General features: G+C 37.2%; 1 protein-coding gene across 2 annotated transcripts in view; it reads right to left on the bottom strand.

Annotated features, from left to right (window-relative positions):
• Positions 1 to 10,910: 10,910 nt before the first annotated feature.
• Positions 10,911 to 19,847, bottom strand: part of LOC135101072 (adhesion G-protein coupled receptor G6-like) — a 133,164-nt gene continuing 124,227 nt past the window's right edge. For both annotated transcript variants that reach the window (XM_064004655.1, XM_064004648.1), the window contains 3 exons: positions 17,963 to 18,088; positions 13,369 to 13,511; positions 10,911 to 12,685 (listed from right to left, as the gene is read on the bottom strand). In XM_064004655.1, the coding sequence (XP_063860725.1) occupies positions 11,393 to 12,685; positions 13,369 to 13,511; positions 17,963 to 18,088 (1,562 nt within the window). In that variant the 3' untranslated portion in view covers positions 10,911 to 11,392. The remainder of the gene's footprint in view (positions 12,686 to 13,368; positions 13,512 to 17,962; positions 18,089 to 19,847) is intronic.

Raw genomic sequence — 19,847 nt, 5'->3', positions numbered from 1 at the left:
AAAATTAAGCAATGATCATATTTTTTGTTACAGTGGATCGAAAGGATAACAAAGAACATGGATTAGATTTTTTGGTGGAAAAGTGTAAACAATTAAAACTGATGAATGTAATGTGAAGTGTAACAGCTTTAATAAGTAAAGTCTACTGAATACAAGGAAAATAAAAAATGAAATGGATTTAATTTCTATAAAGAGACTAAATATGGTAAAGAATGAACCAATTTTTAATAAAGTGAAGTCGAGCAAACATAGGATGTTAAAATGAAAATTTATGCTTGATCTGAAAAGACAGGAAAGTTACTGAGAAGGAAATGGCAATATAGTCTTATGGCCAACACAATTCCAATAGCTATCAAATTTACATTCAAAGGTATCTTATTCAGTTCTCATAAGTGCTTAGATTTTTAGCTCCTCAGAGCTTCGCCCACTTGACCAGCAGAGTTGTTTGGTGTGCTTACCAAAGAAAAAGTGTCCTATACAGTTCATTGGCGATGTGTCTCTCACAGAGACCCAAGCAGCCTTAACCATTAGCTCCTTGAAGTTTATGGCATTTAGAAGTGAATAGCTGTCTTCCAGCCTTTGCTTTTTTCTGATCGAAGGAAAGAGACAGGCGAACACATTGGTTATTCTTATTTAATGATTATTACATTTGAAGAACAGGAATATGGTAATATGCTATAGCCTGGTTAAGACATTCTAGATTAAAATGATGATTGATGTTGGTCAAATATGAATAGTAAAACTTGTTGCATGGTACTGTACATACGTTGGTTATGAAATGAAATGTCAGAGCGTCTCTTTGCTAATATTTTCACACTATTTCCACATTTTGGGTGCCTTCCATATCTTAGGTATCCCTATTTATTATCCTAGTCTGTCTAGAAAAACTGCAAATATTATAATATAACAAAATATGGTCTATTATTAATGATTATGGAGAAAGGGGAAACTGTGATGTAGGTAGCGTGTCTAGCAGCTGTTCAGGTCACAGGTCATTCACAGATTCTCAGATTCTGCCATATTAGGGGAATGTTCTATCCTGTGTACTGCTACTTCAGACCTGTCCTACTTCATTACCTGTGCAAATACAAGCCACTCTGCAGAGTATTTTATCGTGAATTGGTTGTATCAATCATGACCTCACACTGCATTATGGTATTGTACCAGAACATAATGATATGTTGGAAGTTGTGGCCCAAGACAGGAAGGCCATTCAGATACCTTTACTTGCCCTGCCAGAATACCATACACCACTGGAAGGCTTAATTGTTTCACACTCATTGTAAGCAAATGTTACTATTCACTTAATTTGAAACAATTCTCACTACACAGTTTTAATAGTGGTTTTCACTCATGACTGACTTGTATGTAGATAATTCTGTATGTTTGAGATTTTTTTTTAAACAACACATGCACATTGGCTTGTTTTCACTTAACATGTTTGCATCGCTGCCTGTGAATGGCTGTATCTTTCACTCTGGCCCGCTGCCCGCCCATTTCTCCTGTCGATTCTCACAAGCCCTTTGAACGCTTGCAGCCTGGCATAGTTGTAAGGTTCCAAAGCTCCCGAAGACCTGTGTGAAAGGAATGCATTGGAAAATGCTTGTTTCTGAGGTGCTTGCAAAGAACTGAAGAAGGCGCCTCAAGTCATACCAATGCGAGAATTTAATGGGTCACTCTTTCATTGCAGGCAGTCCCAAGCAATGGTTCAGATGCAAAATGATGAGTTTCAATACAGTTTGTCCTATTATTTTATAGATTATTCCTGATTTTAATAAATTACATTTACCATAGGTTTCAATAAAGATTGCATCCAGGTTAAAGATGTTCTATTTTCACAGAAAATAGAAAACTTAAAATTGTTAGAGTATTATCATAAGAAAACTATCCTTGCTCTCATGAATGCTGAATTTCACAAATATAGAGCAATTTAAGCAGTTTCAGCATTGTTGGCAAAACTGGCAGTCTGAAACATCACAGGATAAGTAGAATATCATATAGTGAATCAAGACCTTGAATCTTGGATTACAGATATCAGACACCACTCTCACACATTACCTATTCATATTTCTCCATCCACTGTCAAAATGATGTGTAATTTTACCAAAGATACTTTCTTTGCATGACTGTACAATATGAGTACTACTGCTAACATTAAGAAAAAGCCATACTTTGAAATAAACTATGGCTTTGTACAGAAATATGATATTGTTGTGTCAGATGCCTCCAACACCAGGAGTTTGCTCTTACAGAATCTTAAATAGGTATGCAACAAGGACCAACTGCATAACCTGAGCTGTAGTTATGAATGAGACTTTTATATACAATCCAACACTACAACTACTGTCCTCATGGCTTCATCCAATAGAATGGGGCTGCTGTAGTCACTTAGAGCAAAGCTGGCTGAGGAGAAAAGGAACCAGAGCCTCACCTTCTCTAATGATTAACACATCTCAGCAATCCATGCATGGCTTGGGCAGTGGCACCTCTCATCAAATATTCCTCTACTCTAACTCTAGGATCTTATGCACTTTCACACAAAGCAAGAGATCATTACAAAACCAAGACAGTTTCACTCTTTCACTTTATTTTTATAATGAAATTGTATAATTTATTGTTACTAGATCATATTTTTTTAATCCAAATTGCATTCATTTTCTTGAAAATCTTTCCCACACCTCCATACCACTCTCTGATTCAAATTTATGTGAGGGACTAGGCTAGTGAAAGCCTGTAGTTATGTTCATCTATGGCAATGTTATTTGTGTTGTTTTAATGGAAATGGGCCAAGGAGTGCTAGGAATACCTAAGTAGGATAGTAAAGGAAAAGGAAGACAAGCAGAGCTACAAAAATATGGAGGGATTTTGGCCATATAATGGCCAAAAGAATAAGAGCAGGGAGGGAAGTGATGCCATGGCTTCCTCAGATGACCTTTCCTCTTTTTCTGCCCAGCTGCCCAGGATGCAGATATGTGTTGCCCACTCTGACTAAATGCCCACATGAACATCCCACTATTCATCAATCCATCCTTGCAGGTCAGAGTGAGTGTATAATGAGAGAGTGGAGGAATGGATGACCATGGTGAGCAAGAACTTCCAGATGATGTGCTGATTATGGGAGAGTAACAAGCTTTATCTCCCAGTAGGAGAGTCAAGAGACAGACAGAGACAGAGAGAGGGCACACCTGGTGCTGTGAGAGAGAGCACACATGATGCTGTGAGAGTGAGCACACACAGTGCTGTGGAAGAGTATAATGGTGCCTGGAGGGTCACAGCCATCTGTTCCCTGACTAGCCAGTATCATGTAGTCACTAGAAGTGCCATTTGACACCTGACTACAGGGAACACCTACCTTCTCCCCTGTGATGACTCCTAGGTCAGGCAGCAAATCTGCATCTCTCTCATTCCCTCTCTCTCATCTCCTGGTCACCAGCCAGAGCAGGGAGGATTCATTGTCACCCTCTTTAGCCTGTTTAAGTGTAAATGCTAACAGTTGACACTTTTTTAAAAGTTTATTTTTTAATATGAAAATACATTAAGAAGCAGAAAATGTATAATTTTCTTTTCTTCTCCACCACCATTGTTGAACTCTTATTTTGTTTTATTTGTCTTTGCTGTTTCTCGTCATCTTTTTTGTGTGTGACTGTTCTGTTACTACCATTTACTGCTAACAAATGACTTTATAACCTACCAGTATGATCAAGGGCATGTGGTTGACTTCATCCTATTTGACTTTGTTAAGGCCCTTGACTGTGTTCATCATCAAACTCTCACTGAAAAGTTGGTAGCTAATGGAATCTCAGGCAACCTACTAGTGGATCAATATTTTTCTTTTGGGTTGTACAATGAAAGTTTCAATTAATGGTCATGCTAGCACTTCAAAGCCAGTTTTAAGTGGTGTTCCTCAAGGCTTAGTTCTGGGTCCATTGCTGTTCCTCATTTCAATCAATCATTTCATCATTCATCAGCTCCTTCACCAACTTGCTCTCAATCTCTGCCTGACATCCAGAATAGCATTGACTTGCTGTCATCAGTAACTGCTTCCTGGGGGCTGAGATTTTCCACTGGCAAATGTGTCCATCTCCGCTTTGCTTGACAGCGTCATATCCATGCCGAGTATTTCCTTACTCCTGTTTGCACTCTTAATGGCAGCCCAATAAATTCTTGTCCATCACATAAAGACTTTGGAGTAACAGTTGACAATAGATGAGATTTAACCAGCATGTAAGATATGCAGTTGCTAAGGTGGAGGTGTTGCCACAATCTTTCTGATATCTATGGTATGCCACTTAATAAAATTCATGTCATCTCTCTTTTATATCTGATGTCAGACCTATCCTGGACTTTGCATCTCCAGTCTAGAATCTTGGGTTTTTGGCCAGAACAAGCTCCTGAAATCTGTCCAGTGCAGGTGGACAAAACAGATGACTGGCAGATCTTTCTTATCAGGGGAGGCTTGCTAGGTTAGGACTGTTCTCTGTCAGGGACAGATTATTAAGACAAAACCTTATATATTGTTATTGTATCTTCCATGGCCTCAGCATCATTTCACTTACTGGCATTTTCACCACGAGTCCAGCAGTTGGCATGAAGAGCCATAGTTTTAAAATTCAAATACAACATTCTCAGTTAGAAGCTCATAGAGTTTTTCTCTTGTCGAATCATCCACAGATGGAATTCATTACCACTTAAGTTGTTGAAGCACCCAGTCTCCCTGTATCTAAGTCTAGACTACACACCTTCTTGGGTGATGATCTATTCTCTACATGATTACATCTCTGTTCATTCAATCACACATTTTGTACTAGTTCATGACCAGTTTTTTCCTTTATTTGATATTTTTTATTCAATTTTTATTACTGAAAGATACACTCATTCAGTCAATCATTATCATGTACAGTAGTACTGCCTGTTAATCTGAATGGAGTATCTGTCTAGAGTTTCTGGACCTGTCCCTTCCTCGCCCACTTTTGGCTGGACTCAGGGTGGTAAGGCCCTACCAGATGAGTTGACCAGGTAAGTTGACCATAAACAGTACATAATACACATAGTTACCATTACAATTTCATTTTTCACAAGTGAGACACTTAAAATGTTATTGCTAGCTGTTAGCTTAGGTTATGAAAAGTGTAGCAGCAACAACATACATTATGTAACTACAAAGCATATGATTTTAAGAGCATAATTCTGCAAATTTACTGTATTTCTCCAAGTAAGAGAAAAGTCAATGAAAACCTCCAAGAAGCCTGCTGTGCAATCTGAAAGATCCCTACACAACAATCAGTTTCTGTGCAACATGCTTGATACATGACATTGGGAGAGGGGATGTGAGTCAGCTCTCCCTCAGTTATCATAGAGAGTGAAGACAACAGCACTGACCTCCAGACTGTACATTTCTAATAATCTACTTGAAACCACAGATTCTTCCTCCTTCCTCTAACACACATGATCTTTATAATCTGTCAGCATCAGAAACAGCCTAAAGCCTCAGACTCCACAACCTTGATGTCACCAGCACAGCCCATACACCACACAAGTTTGAGGTCACTAGCACACCCTGACACCACACAAGCTTGATGTCACCAGCACAGCCTGACACCACACAAGCTTGAGGTCACCAGCACAACATGACACCACACAAGTCTGAGGTCACTAGCACAGCCTGACACCATACAAGCTTGAGGTAACCAACACAGCCTGACATCACACAAACGACATCACCAGCACAGCATGTACACCACACAAGCTTGAGGTCACCAGCACAGCCTGACACCACACAAGCTTGATATCACCAGCACAGCCTGACACCACACAAGCTTGTGGTCACCAGCACAGCCTGACACCACACAAGCTTAATGTCACCAAGCACAGCCTGTACACCACACAAGCTTGAGGTCACAAGCACATCCTGTACACCATTAGCTTGAGGTCATAAGCACAGCCTGTACATCACACAAGCTTGAAGTCACCAGCACAGCCAGTACACTATACAAACTTGAGATCACCAGCACAGCCTGACATCAAACATACTTAGGGTCACCAGCACCAAAGGTAGAGACCAGCACAGGAGGCATGTACTCAAATTACACCTCTGTGATAGTACTGAAATAACGTGCACTTTCATTCAGTGGCTTGGCTAGGTTAGGTTTAGATTTTGTTAATTAATTCCACTGCCAGTCTCTTCACTGTGTTGATCACAGTTTTTAAAATCGTGATCAACATCATGTTTTTGATCAGACATAAATTAGTCACTTATTGAAAATTAGTTGACTAAGGTTATTTCCATAAAACTCCAAACAGGAGGCATGTACTTGAATTATACAGCATTACACCTATGAGACACAGTAAATATGTACTCACAATACATCCATGTAAATTGGATGTGTGAACACATCCAATTTACACTTTGATTTTAGCCAAAAGGCCAAGAAGCAATAACATGAGATGCAGTGCCCAGCGTGGTTCTCATGTGGCCTGACCCCAGCATTCCTTGCTACCACCACCACCTGTCCACTACTCCACCACCATCTATTGCAATGAAGTGATTTTTTTTTTTTTTTAATGTAGGAGGGACATTGGCCAAGGGCAATAAAAATCCAATGAAAGAAAAAAAAAGCCCACTGAGATGCCAGTCCCATAAAAGGGTCCAAAGCAGTAGTCAAAAATTGAAGGATAAGTGTCTTGAAATCTCTCTCTTGAAGGAATTCAAGTTATAGGAATGTGGGTGGAAATACAGAAGCTAGCAGGGAGTTCCAGAGTTTACCACAGAAAGGGATGAATGATTGAGAATACTGGTTAACTCTTGCATTAGAGAGGTAGACAGAATAGGGATGAGAGAAAGAAGAAAGTCTTGTGCAGTGAGGCCACGGGAGAAGGGGAGGCATGCAGTTAGCAAGATCAGAAGAGCAGTTAGCATGAAAATAGCAGTAGAAGACAGCTAGAGATGCAACATAGTGGCAATGAGATAGAGGCTGAAGACAAAGGAGAGGAGTTGATGAGATGAAAACCTTTTGATTCCATCCTGTCTAGAAGAGTGGTATGAGTGGAACTCCCCCAGACATGTGAAACATACTCTATACATGGATGGATAAGGCCTTTGTACAGAGTTAGCAGCTGGGGGGGGAGAAAAACTGGTGGAGACATCTCAGAATCCCTAACTTCATAGAAGCTGTTTTAGCTAGAGATGAGATGTGAAGTTTCCATTTCAGATTATAAGTAAAGGACAGATTGAGGATGTTCAGTGTAGAGGAGGGGGACAGTTGAGTGTCATTGAAGAAGAGGGGATAGTTATAGTTGTCTGGAAGGTTGTGTCAAGTTGATAGATGGAGGAATTGAGTTTTTGAAGCACTGAACAATACCAAGTTTGCTCTGCCCCAAATCAGAAATTTTAGAAAGATCAAAAGTCAGGTGTTCTGTGGCTTTCCTGCATGAAATGTTTACTTCCTGAAGTGTTGGACATCTATGAAAAGACATGGAAAAGTGCAGGGTGGTATCATCAGTGTAGGAGTAGATAGGACAAGAAGTTTGGTTTAGAAGATCATTGAGTGGGTGAGATGCTGCATAGCAGTTTAAACTATAAGAAATTTTTATCCACTTGAAAGATATTTCCTGAGAGGCTAGAAAACCCAAAAACAAGCAGAAACACAAAAATTACAAGTAACTAATGTACTGTTAGAAGGAAGAAAAAAAAATAATAATAATAAATAAAATGAATAAATAAAAGCCTTGGAAGGTAAGACCATACCCTACATGGCTCCATCAAATCTTCAACAAGAACAAGACCATTAGCCAAGGATAATATGTGTGCCCACGTTGATACAAAATACTGTACAATGCATTCTGTGAGAAGTTCTATGCATATGTATTATGTGGAGAGATTAGAGTGCAGAGGAAATGTAGTAAATTTAATGTGGCTGTTGCAATAAGGAGGGTATAGAAGTTAGTTGATGAACCATATACCAGTCACCTTAATAAATACAAATAAAATTTTCCTTTCCCTTGATGTTCCCTTCATTAAAGCAAAAGACAAGCTGCTGGTTCCCAAGTTATTCCTTGAATAACATGGTCACTGAAGCTGTTCACTGCTCTAGGATGGATATAGAAACATGTAGAATGATGCAAGGATGGGGTGAATACAAGAACTGTATATTCAAATACGATTACTTCATATTTATGTGAATACGAATATGAATATGAATACAGTGAAATACTGATAATTTTAATACAAATAAAAATACTTCATGAGAGTATTCGTGAATGCATTCATGAATACTTCTCATTGAAAATAACTTTTTTCACATAGGTAAGTCGGCAATGAGCCTAATATGGTACTAAAGTTATTCAATAGTAAAATGACATCATGAACTTATAACTGATGCCAGTATTCTGTACATGTTTATCACTCCTAGACATATGTTTTCCAAAATTTTCAAGTATATATCTAAGCCATACTGAAAGAAACACAACAAAATACCTATATCAAATTATAATAGCCAAGTCTTTTCTAGTATCCTGCTGTAGATTTCACTTCTATTATATATATATATATATATATATATATATATATATATATATATATATATATATATATATATATATATATATATATATATATATATATATATATATATATATATATATATATATATATATATCATACATGTCGGACAAACAGGAATGAAGATTTGTAACTTGAAAGGAACAATAACTATTATTTCTGATGATGGATTTAAGATTATTTAGGATATTATTTGAAGAATACAAATAATTTTCCCAAGTATTCGAATATGAATGCAAATACTTTGATGTCAGATGACAAGTACTTGAACATGAATACGAATACACCCAAATACTGCATTCGAATGTATTTGAATACAAATGCCCCATCCCTGGAATAATGGTACTTATTCCAAATCATCCCTCTCTGCCTATGAAGCCATTTATATCAAATCTCTCCACAACATCATGTCTAGGTGGTACCATATGACAGCAATGTTATGGCACCATAAACAAAGTCAACTAATCAATCTATAACCTAGAAGGATTCCACTCTGCTATAGCATCCATTTTATGTACCATATGTATTAGGTGCCATATCTCTAGTAAAGGCAATCTAATACCACAGTTCATAATCATCTTTGATTCATAATCTGTCATCTGCCTACAGAGTTCAGTTCAACCAACATTTCACTGACAATTGTTACTTGAATCACCATCACTCTGACCCTCCTTACTTCCCTCCCTTCCCTGAGACACATCCTCCACTTCTAGTTGGTCCCCTCTCATATTAGCATCATGAGCTCACTGAATCATGTCCTAGACACATCCATGGTCACAATGAATACTAGTCATACTGGTTTAGCTGCTCATCTCTTTAAACTATGTTTATACCCTGAACCACACTGTAGATGGTGTTCCTTAGTGGAAGATAAAGTGGAACATTAACTTCTACAATATCCATTTGTTTACCCTTTTTGTATGGCTTTTCATAACCACCTTTCTGTCATCAGAGTTTTAATGCTCACTCTTCCTATTTTTCTATGCAGGTAGTGTGACCAAGCAAAATTATCTTCAGACTTGAATATCATTATGGTCTGAACATTTAAGCTACTGCCTTCTGCCGACCTTGTCAGGGGTGTCTCTCATGGCTATGATTTATCCACCTTCAGATAAAATTTTTCAGTGTTTCTATGAAGTGTGGGAGCATTTATAATTTGTAGCAATGGTAAAGATCCCCATTTAAGTAATATATATCATAACAGTACCTTATTCCATGGTTACAACATTCAGAGGGTGTCACAGCCACATAGACAAGGAGCAAGTACACCCAGCCTACCCAGTGCCCACCAACTACAGGATCCTGTGTCCACAAGGAATGGAGGCCCCACAGCCACTGCAACTACATACTCCCCACTGTCACACCACTACCATGGCCACTTACTTCTCTGTCCAAGGTCTTCCAGGTGCCTTTGCAACAATATGTATATGGTATATTATAATGGTATAAAATATTACATGCTTCTGTCTGAGCAGGAATCTTTCCCCTTTCTCTGTGCTCTCTGAAGTAGCTTGGCCAAACGGAAAATTGAAGCTGTGTGTTCATAGCACACAGAATAACTGAAACACTCCCATTTGATCTAAACGAGGATAGGAAGCCATGTAATAACACAGCATAAGAGGTCCAACAAGATCTTGGGAACTGATGATTATGTCTAAGGCACTGCCTTTATTCTCTTAGTGATTCATTCCCTGATTAGGATCTCTCATGGCTATAGATTTACCCCACCTTTATATCAATTTCTATGTTTCTATGAAGTGTGCAAAAGCAAAAGGTTATCAGACCTGAAATAAACCTAGAAAAGTCCTTCAACAGTAACTTTATGAAGCAGTCTTGACTGCACTAATGACAGATGGTAATATAAACACATTCCTTTGCATCACTTCAAAACTTCAATCATCTCCATATTCTGGTTGGTCCTGGTTAGGTGATGAATTAGACAATGTCTACATTGACTTTAAACTTAAGAACAAAATATAGGTTTGGAGATATAGAAATTGATTAGCTGGGCAGTGGGAGATGGATGGAGCAGTCAGCAGTATGCCCACTTACATCACCAGCAGTGGGTCAGACAGTTACCTTGTGGATAAACAGTTACCCCAAAAAATTATAATATAATTATATATATATATATATATATATATATATATATATATATATATATATATATATATATATATATATATATATATATATATATATATATATATATATATATATATGTGAATATACATAAATATGTAAATAAATCAATGGAATACATACATACAACAAAATGAAGTATACACACCATTCAATGTTCAGTTATCAATATTGTGTGCATCTTGTACAGTACATACCATAAACACATTCCTTCTTGCACTTACTTTTTATTAAGATATAATATATTTATATATAATTATATACATAGAAATAAGGCCTTATGATGCTGAAGAGTTCTTCAGGTTAGTATTACCTGTGTGGAGTAGAGAAGGAATTGTGTAATGATCTTCCTGAATGAAGCTAAACAGGGCCACTATTTGAACTAAACAATGCAGCATAAGGCCAGAAAACAGCACAGTCAGTGAAACTACAAATTGGTAAGATTTTTAGTTACAAGTATTGACCTTTGCCACATGTTGCATAGACTAAAACTGTCCAATATCTTAACACTTTCCTAAAATATATCTTAATAGTTTATCTATCAAATTCACTCACATCAGTTATATAAGCAATTACCATGATTGCAAATAGTTCAGTATAATTTTTAATGCAACATACAATACCTTCACATTATTGTCTTTATGTTCAAACTCTTTGGATGAAAATGAATTAACATGAGGTAACATAAATCACTTAGACTATTGATGATCTTGGGTCTTCCCACTCTCCTAATGTGTACACAGAAGCAGAACGTCGCAAATCAGCAGGATTGATAAGCGATGAGTTCACATGCACCTCACTGTTTGCTCTGGTGAGATTTGGAGCTACAATCTTTCCTCCACCTACAGATATGGCAGAGTTGTTCGTTGCAACTCGTTGTCCTGAAAGAACAATGCAGCCATTGTGGCTTTTTGATTCACTAGCTTCCATTATTTTAGAACCAAGTTTCTCACAATCTCTCTCCCCTTTTGTACTTACAGCACTGTGGTCAGTTTCCACAAGAATACTCTCCCCTTCACTAACTGGATTACTGTGCCCATCAGTTGGAGGCCTCACAAAGTGCCATGATGAATCATCTCCCTCTTTGCTTCCTGCAGTAAGCACAAGGGAGCCGAGAGATCTCCTTGGTACTAATGATGAGGGGATTCCAACTTCCATTAATTCCTCAGGTAGAAAATTAGAGGAAAGTAGAGGAAATTGAGGATTAATACAATCTTGAGATGACAGGGTGGATGATTGGGTGGCCATTACGCTGCCATGACTGTCTGTGCGTAGCAGCACAAGTGACTGTGGGCGATGCATGGCTTTGTTCTTGTGACTGGAGCGACGTGACTTTTCTGGAATGGCTTCACAAAAATATGATTGTTCTTGGTTTAATCTACTTGGACATTCCAACTCAGGAAGATTAACTGAAGCTGAATCTGGTCTTACCTTGGAAATATTTTTTGAGATAGGTGGTCCATCATTTCCATTTTCATGAGGACCGTTGCTGAAGCGCATGACTAGATGAGCAAAGATTGTACTCATAACTGAATTGGTTTCATGACCCTTTTCATTTTTTGAAGAATAACTGCTTATGCTTCCATTTTTAGCTTTCCAGGATTTAATAGAGCCATTTCTCTGGTTATTGGCTGTGGGTTTAGCAGAAGTTCTGAGTGAAATCCTTGTTGAGGTTGTGTGTGTAGATGAATGATTATTCCTTGGTGTATTAGTAGTTGACAAAGTTGAATGACTGTGATCAGAAGAGTGGGTAGAACGTGTATGCGTAGGAGGGCGGCGGCGGAGAGTTCCTGTGGTGAGCAAAGCTATCCAAGATGCTCGAGCCTCTGTATTCTGAGCTACACGCACAATGAAAATAATCAATCCCTGCAGAGGTGTTGTTAGGCAGAAAAGATATTGCAGTGTAACTCGGACACCACCAATACTTAATGCACCAGCTACCCATGTGATTCCCAGCAATGCCACAACTGTTACAGCTCCTCGAACCTGTTGAATATTGGTGCATGTAAATATGTAACCTAAAAAGGATAATTTACTGATACATATTCATGATGTAGGGAAAAAGATAAGATCTAGAAATGAAAACTAAGGGAAGTTTCCATTTAAACTAATTTCTATATTCTTTATGGTGATGAATGTTTCAGTTTCTTCATTATTTAAATCTACTTTTGGTGAAAACAAATTATCACATAAGAAATTATAAGAAATTAATAAGTAAGAGTCTTACCTCTATCTACCTATATATTAGGCTGCCACTGCCATACAGGATGGCCCAGGCAGAGCACCACTCACTCATACACACTCATTCACACTCTTAGCCCTGTTGGCTTTTGGTGGAAAGGGATAGTCTTGTAGACAACCCTGCTACACCCCATTAGCTTAGGCATTAGCACAGTTGGCCACAGACTTCCATAGCAAGGCCTACAGCATAGGATGATTTACCCTTGCCCTTTCATTATGAGACCATTCTATACCTTGCACCTACTCCTATCATCAGATCACAAGAGATCAGGATACTTAGTTCAGATTGTTATCAGCTACAAAAATATAAAAAAATTTGGTGCATAGTAAGGCAATAAATAGTGAATGCACATACTAAGTTTGCTTACTGTTATATTTACATTTAACAACTTACCCTAGAAAATGTACATGTACTAATTCAGTCTTACCTGTGCCAGAGTAATGGGTAGCTCCACTGGTGGGGAGCTAGATGTTGCCCTGGGCTTGTTTGAACGTGGCCGACGCTGACACAGAACTCGTGTTACCAAGACAAACACCACACAGTTCACCAGCAGGACAAGGCATATAGGACCTGGAACATGTTTTTACAATAGGGGTTAGGGTGTTTAATCTTTTCTAATCTTTACACAAAATATATATGTGTTCACCTAGCAGTGAACAAGTATACAGCAAAAGCACAAGGCTAACAATCCTGACCTCTGTGTTAATCCACCATGTCTATGCATGTGCATGGTCTATGAGACCAAAAATGGTTTATGCAATATAGTACCAAGTAATAAATATGAAAAGGTTTTATATATATATATATATATATATATATATATATATATATATATATATATATATATATATATATATATATATATATATATATATATATATATATATATATATATATATATATACACACACACACACACACACACACACACACACACACACACACAAAGTAAACCCTTGTTATACTGATCTAATTAGGGTGAAGCCAATGATGTTAAAGGCAAAAATTTGATAAAAGTGGTGGTGAGTGGTCAGGAACACCACAACCTCTAATAACATCTGCTGGTGCGAGACTGTGGCAGAAGCAGTGTGTGGGTGCCAGGCTTGTGCTGCCAGCCAGCCCAAATTATTATACAGCAATGTGAAAATTATGACATTTCTTTTCTATACATTATGGCATAGTGTATGGTAGACAATGTGTGGCAGATGGCAGACAAACACAAAATTATGACAGAAATACTATAATTATGGCAGACAACACAACCCTAGTCAGTGCAGTGTGCACTCACCAACCACCACCACCACCCATACCCTCCCTCCCTCCCTCCCAACCTCACACACTCCCTTGCCACCACTGCTGCTTACCAGGATTTCTTACCAGGATGAGCTCCACTAGAAGGGAGCTCCAAACATGCCAACACATCACTATGTAATAAAATTTTATTTGTGATGATGACAAATACCTGATATAAAATACTGTGGAATGTGTGTTGTAAGCATTTAGTGAATTATCAGTAATAATACAGTTAATATTCTGGCTGCTGGATGGACATTCTACCTCATTTACTGACATTTATCTGGTAAATCTAATGCATGGTCTGTAGGTCATACATGTCTATTAAATGCGGAAATCCACCATAAAGGGATCTGGTATAACGAGGGTTTACTGTATATATATATATATATATATATATATATATATATATATATATATATATATATATATATATATATATATATATATATATATATATATATATAAGGAGGTCATGTTATAAGCATCTAATACACAAGAAACCGATGATGTGAGATGAGTAGATTAGGGACCATTTTATTTACAGAAGCACAAAAATCCAAAGAGATGAGTTTCAGTCCAAGGCAAATAAAATTACAATTTGAAATACATGCCTTCCTACACCCTCCCACTAAGACATCTGGGCTGTATGGTGATTTACAATGATTCAAATGTGTAGGGACAAGTTTGTGAGCGCTGGAAGAGAATCATGCATCCGTCCCGTCTCCTACCTACCATGTATTCAACTGCCATTATCTATGGCTTGTTGAGTGTTATGCATATTTTATATGTCTAATTAATATGAAACCATATCCTTTGTATGCCATTTTCTCATCCTGGTTGCATTATTGACGGTTCTGCAATATAGACACGCTTGTTGCATTTGTTATCATATATTTTAGCTTTGGTATCACATGTTTTAGCTTGAAAACTTAACTTTGACAAGGGTCATTGAACCTATTTTTTGTCATTAGTTACATGTTTCATTACATGTGAATTCACTATATAAATAATTCAAATGGAACCCAACTGCCTGCATCATCGGGATATATATATATATATATATATATATATATATATATATATATATATATATATATATATATATATATATATATATATATATATATATATATATATATATATATATATATATTTTTTTTTTATGTAGGAAGGACACTGGCCAAGGGCAACAAAAATCCAATAAAAAAATATGCCCACTGAAATGCCAGTCCCATAAAAGGGTCAAAGCAGTGGTCAAAAATTAATGAATAAGTGTCTTGAAACCTCCCTCTTGAAGGAATTCAAGTCATAGGAAGGTGGAAATACAGAAGCAGGCAGGGAGTTCCAGAGTTTACCAGAGAAAGGGATGAATGACTGAGAATACTGGTTAACTCTTGCGTTAGAGAAGTGGACAGAATAGGGGTGTGAGAAAGAAGAAAGTCTTGTGCAGCGAGGCCGCAGGAGGAGGGGAGGCATGCAGTTAGCAAGATCAGAAGAGCAGTTAGCATGAAAATAGCGGTAGAAGACAGCTAGATATGCAACATTGCGGCAGTGAGAGAGAGGGTGAAGACAGTCAGTTAGAGGAGAGGAGTTGATGAGACGAAAAGCTTTTGATTCCACCCTGTCTAGAAGAGCAGTACGAGTGGAAACCCCCTCCCCCACGTGTGAAGCATACTCCATACATGGATGGATAAGGCCCTTGTACAGAGTTAGCTGCTGGGGGGCGGGTTGAGAAAAACTGGCGGAGACGTCTCAGAATGCCTAACTTCATAGAAGCTGTTTTAGCTAGAGATGGAATGTGAAGTTTCCAGTTCAGATTATAAGTAAAGGACAGACCGAGGATGTTCAGTGTAGAAGAGGGAGACAGCTGAGTGTCATTGAAAAAGAGGGGATAGTTGTCTGGAAGGTTGTGTCGAGTTGATAGATGGAGGAATTGAGTTTTTGAGGCATTGAACAAAACCAAGTTTGCTCTGCCCCAATCAGAAATTTTAGAAAGATCAGAAGTCAAGCGTTCTGTGGCTTCCCTGCGTGAAATGTTTACCTCCTGAAGGGTTGGACGTCTATGAAAAGATGTGGAAAAGTGCAGGGTGGTATCATCAGCGTAGGAGTGGATAGGACAAGAAGTTTGCTTTAGATCATTAATGAATAATAAGAAGAGAGTGGGTGACAGGACAGAATCCTGAGGAACACCACTGTTAACAGATTTAGGAGAAGTGATCGTCTACCACAGCAGCAATAGAACGGTCAGAAAGGAAACTTGAGATGAAGTTACAGAGAGAAGATAGAAACGTATATATATATATATATATATATATATATATATATATATATATATATATATATATATATATATATATATATATATATATATATATATATATATACTATAATGTTTGCCTTTTAATATACACAGGCTTATGATCATAATTAATTACAGATTGGAAAATCATGAATTTTCATAACACACAGACAATAGATGAATAAATAAAATCAATCCAATGGATGAAGGATCAAGATTTATTTTTACTTCACACACAACACAAATGCTCATCCCTATATTAATAAATAATCTTCATAATTAGTTTTTCCTAAAAACTCATGTTATGATGAAGCAATACCAGGAACAGTATACCTTACATGCATCTTAATCAAGTCTTATCTAGATGTAACTAAGTCTTCAAGAAAATTCTTACTGGCATCACTTTTTTCATTAATATTGTATTGTGACCCAACTTTATCCCAAATTTTTCTTCATGTACTAACCAGTTGATGAGATTACATCAAGATAAGAAACTGGTACAAATATGTTGTTACGGATGTGCAGTGGAGGCCACCCAAGCCTTCATTAAAGAATACCACTGGAGTTAGAAAAAATGGAAGTTGGGTATCTGTAATAATTAAATTCATCCTTATTTTTGTTGTACTTTTGTACTCTTGTGGGATAAAAGGTTAGGGATTTTTGCACTTTAATGAGATGAAAAGCCATGGAGTTGTGTAGATTGCCAAGTATTTCAGTTGCTGGACTCTTTCCAAGACAGTGTTATTAATATGTCTGACTGTAAAAAGCAGTTGTATAAGATATACAGAGTTCAATGAAGTGTGAAGCCAAAGACACCTGCAGTCTGAAGATTTTGTGACTAAAGCAGAAAAGTAGAGGAAAGGAATCAAGTGCTTCCTTTCCATTCCCTTCTACTGAGACCTTGTTGGGATAACAGCAGATCACCTCGGTAACAATATTCTGTCTCTTATGCTCACAAGCTGTTACTTGTAATGTTTTGAAGCACCATGCATCCCACTGGTACCAGTCTTTTCAGATTATGCATTGGCATAATTTGTTACATTAAAATTTCTCAAGGATAAATACAGTATGTCTTTATAAAATGTATTAAAAGGATGACTATAATTTTAAATCATGTAGTTACTTGAGGAGACGGTGTTTCAAGTATTCAGATTTGCATGTTGCTAGGATGAAGAACTAAATGAATGAATGAATGAATGAATGAATGAATGAATGCATAATTTTTGTAAGGCTATAAACTGATGCCAAGCCAATTATAAAATACATTCATACAAGATTTTCCATCGTAATTAATGTTGGAAATGTGTAGGATGACTGATGAGACAAAGCACAATAAAAATATCCAACTTGTTAATAAACACTTCAATTTTATTCAAACTAATTGTCTTCTGTGTTAGAAGTCTGAGGAAAATACTGTAATACTGACCCAAGTAGGTGGAGTAATAGAGGGCTGGGTTGGACATTGGACTGATGACACAGTGGCCATGGGCAGGATCTCCATACACATCCTTGTCAATGGCAAGTGCTATCACCACCAAAACTACAGGAATTCCTGAAAATGATGTTAAAATATGAATATGGATTTTTATCATAGGTAGCTGAACAGACGACAACAGTAAACTACAAAAATTCACACAGTGGTACCTTGACTTACGAGTTTAATTTGTTCTATGACAGAGCTCGTAACTCAATTTGCTCACATGACAAATCAGTTTTCCCCATTATAATGAGTTGAAATTCCATTAATTCATGCCAGCTCCCCAAAAAAACATCCCAATTTTTTTTACATGTTTTTAAATACAGTAAACTGTTGATATAACAAATCTCTGTTTACCAAATTTCTGGTATAACGACCCTTTTAAGGGTATTAACACTTGTTTTATTTTGTGAAACTTCATAAATTACAGCATATTTCAAAATTACTAAATGCTTGCTTTATTTTATGAACATCCTATGTCTTAAAATGTGGGAGAATTGGCTGACACACAGTCAACTGCATGTTTGGGAGATGAATTGTGGCTGTGTGATGGCCAGCGAGTGACTTGACAATGGCCAATGATGTATTGTTCTCTCTCTCTCTCTCTCTCTCTCTCAAATTATCTGAGAGGCCATCATCATGGTCACTAGCTAAGTTACACACAACCACAACTCTCTCTCTCTCTCTCTCTCTCTCTCTCTCTCTGTGTCTGTGTATGTGTATCTGTGTGTGTGTATTTACCTAGTTGTATTGTACAGGACAAGCTAAAGCTCATTTTGTCCTGTCTCCATAACCATATTTATCCAGTTCCTCTTTGAACATGTGTACAATGTTTGCTGCAACCACCTCTTCCTTTAAATCATTTCAGATTTTAATAGTTCTATACGGGAAGCTGTATTTCTTGATGTAGCTTGAACATCCACTCTTTTATTTTTTTCCCATGCCCCCTTGTCTGTCTCTCTCTCTCTCTCTCCATCCTCCATCTGCGATACGAAGTCATTTCTGTCTATTCTTTCTATATTGGTTACTAATTTGTACATTGTTATCAGGTCTCCTCTTTCTCTTCTCTCTTGTAGTGTTGATAATCCCATCTCTTCAAGTCTTTCTTCATAGCTTAAGTCTTTCAATTCTGGCACCATCTTTGTCACTATCCTCTGTATTCTTTCCAGTTTCCGTATATCTTTTTTTTCTATGTGGAGCCCAAACTACTGCTGCATATTTCAATTTAGGATATATCATGCTTGTTATAATTTTTCATAATTTCTTTACCTAAATAGTTAAACACCACCCTAAAGTTTGTTAATAAGCTGTATGTAGAGCCAAATATCCTGTTTATGTGCCTTTCAGGTGATAAAGTGTCCTGAATCATTACTCCCAAATAATTTTCTTCATTACTTTTCATTATTATATATCCCCCCATTTTGTACTTCCATGAAGGTCTTTTTTTCCTTTTACCTATTTCCAACATATGGCATTTTCTGGCATTAAATTCTAGTTTCCATCTTTGGCTTCATGCATGTATCTTGTCAATATCCTTTTGTAACTCCTTGCTGTCATTTTCATCCTTTACTATTTTCATTATTTTTGCATCATCAGCAAACAGGTTTATATAACTATTTAGATCCTCTGTCATATCATTTACATATATCTGAAACATAATAGTTGCCAACACAGATCCTTGTGGTACCCCACTTGTCACTTTGCACCAACTTGAATTAATGTCTCTGATTACCGTTCTCATTTCCCTCCCTTGTAAATAATCCTCTATTCATCTCAAAGTTGCTCCCTTACGTCCTCCTCCATTCTCTAACTTCCACATAAGGCTTTTGTGGGG

This window comes from Scylla paramamosain, chromosome 1 (genome assembly GCF_035594125.1).
Source record: "Scylla paramamosain isolate STU-SP2022 chromosome 1, ASM3559412v1, whole genome shotgun sequence".
NCBI lineage: Eukaryota > Metazoa > Arthropoda > Malacostraca > Decapoda > Portunidae > Scylla > Scylla paramamosain.
This window is presented reverse-complemented; position numbering and strand designations above follow the sequence as displayed.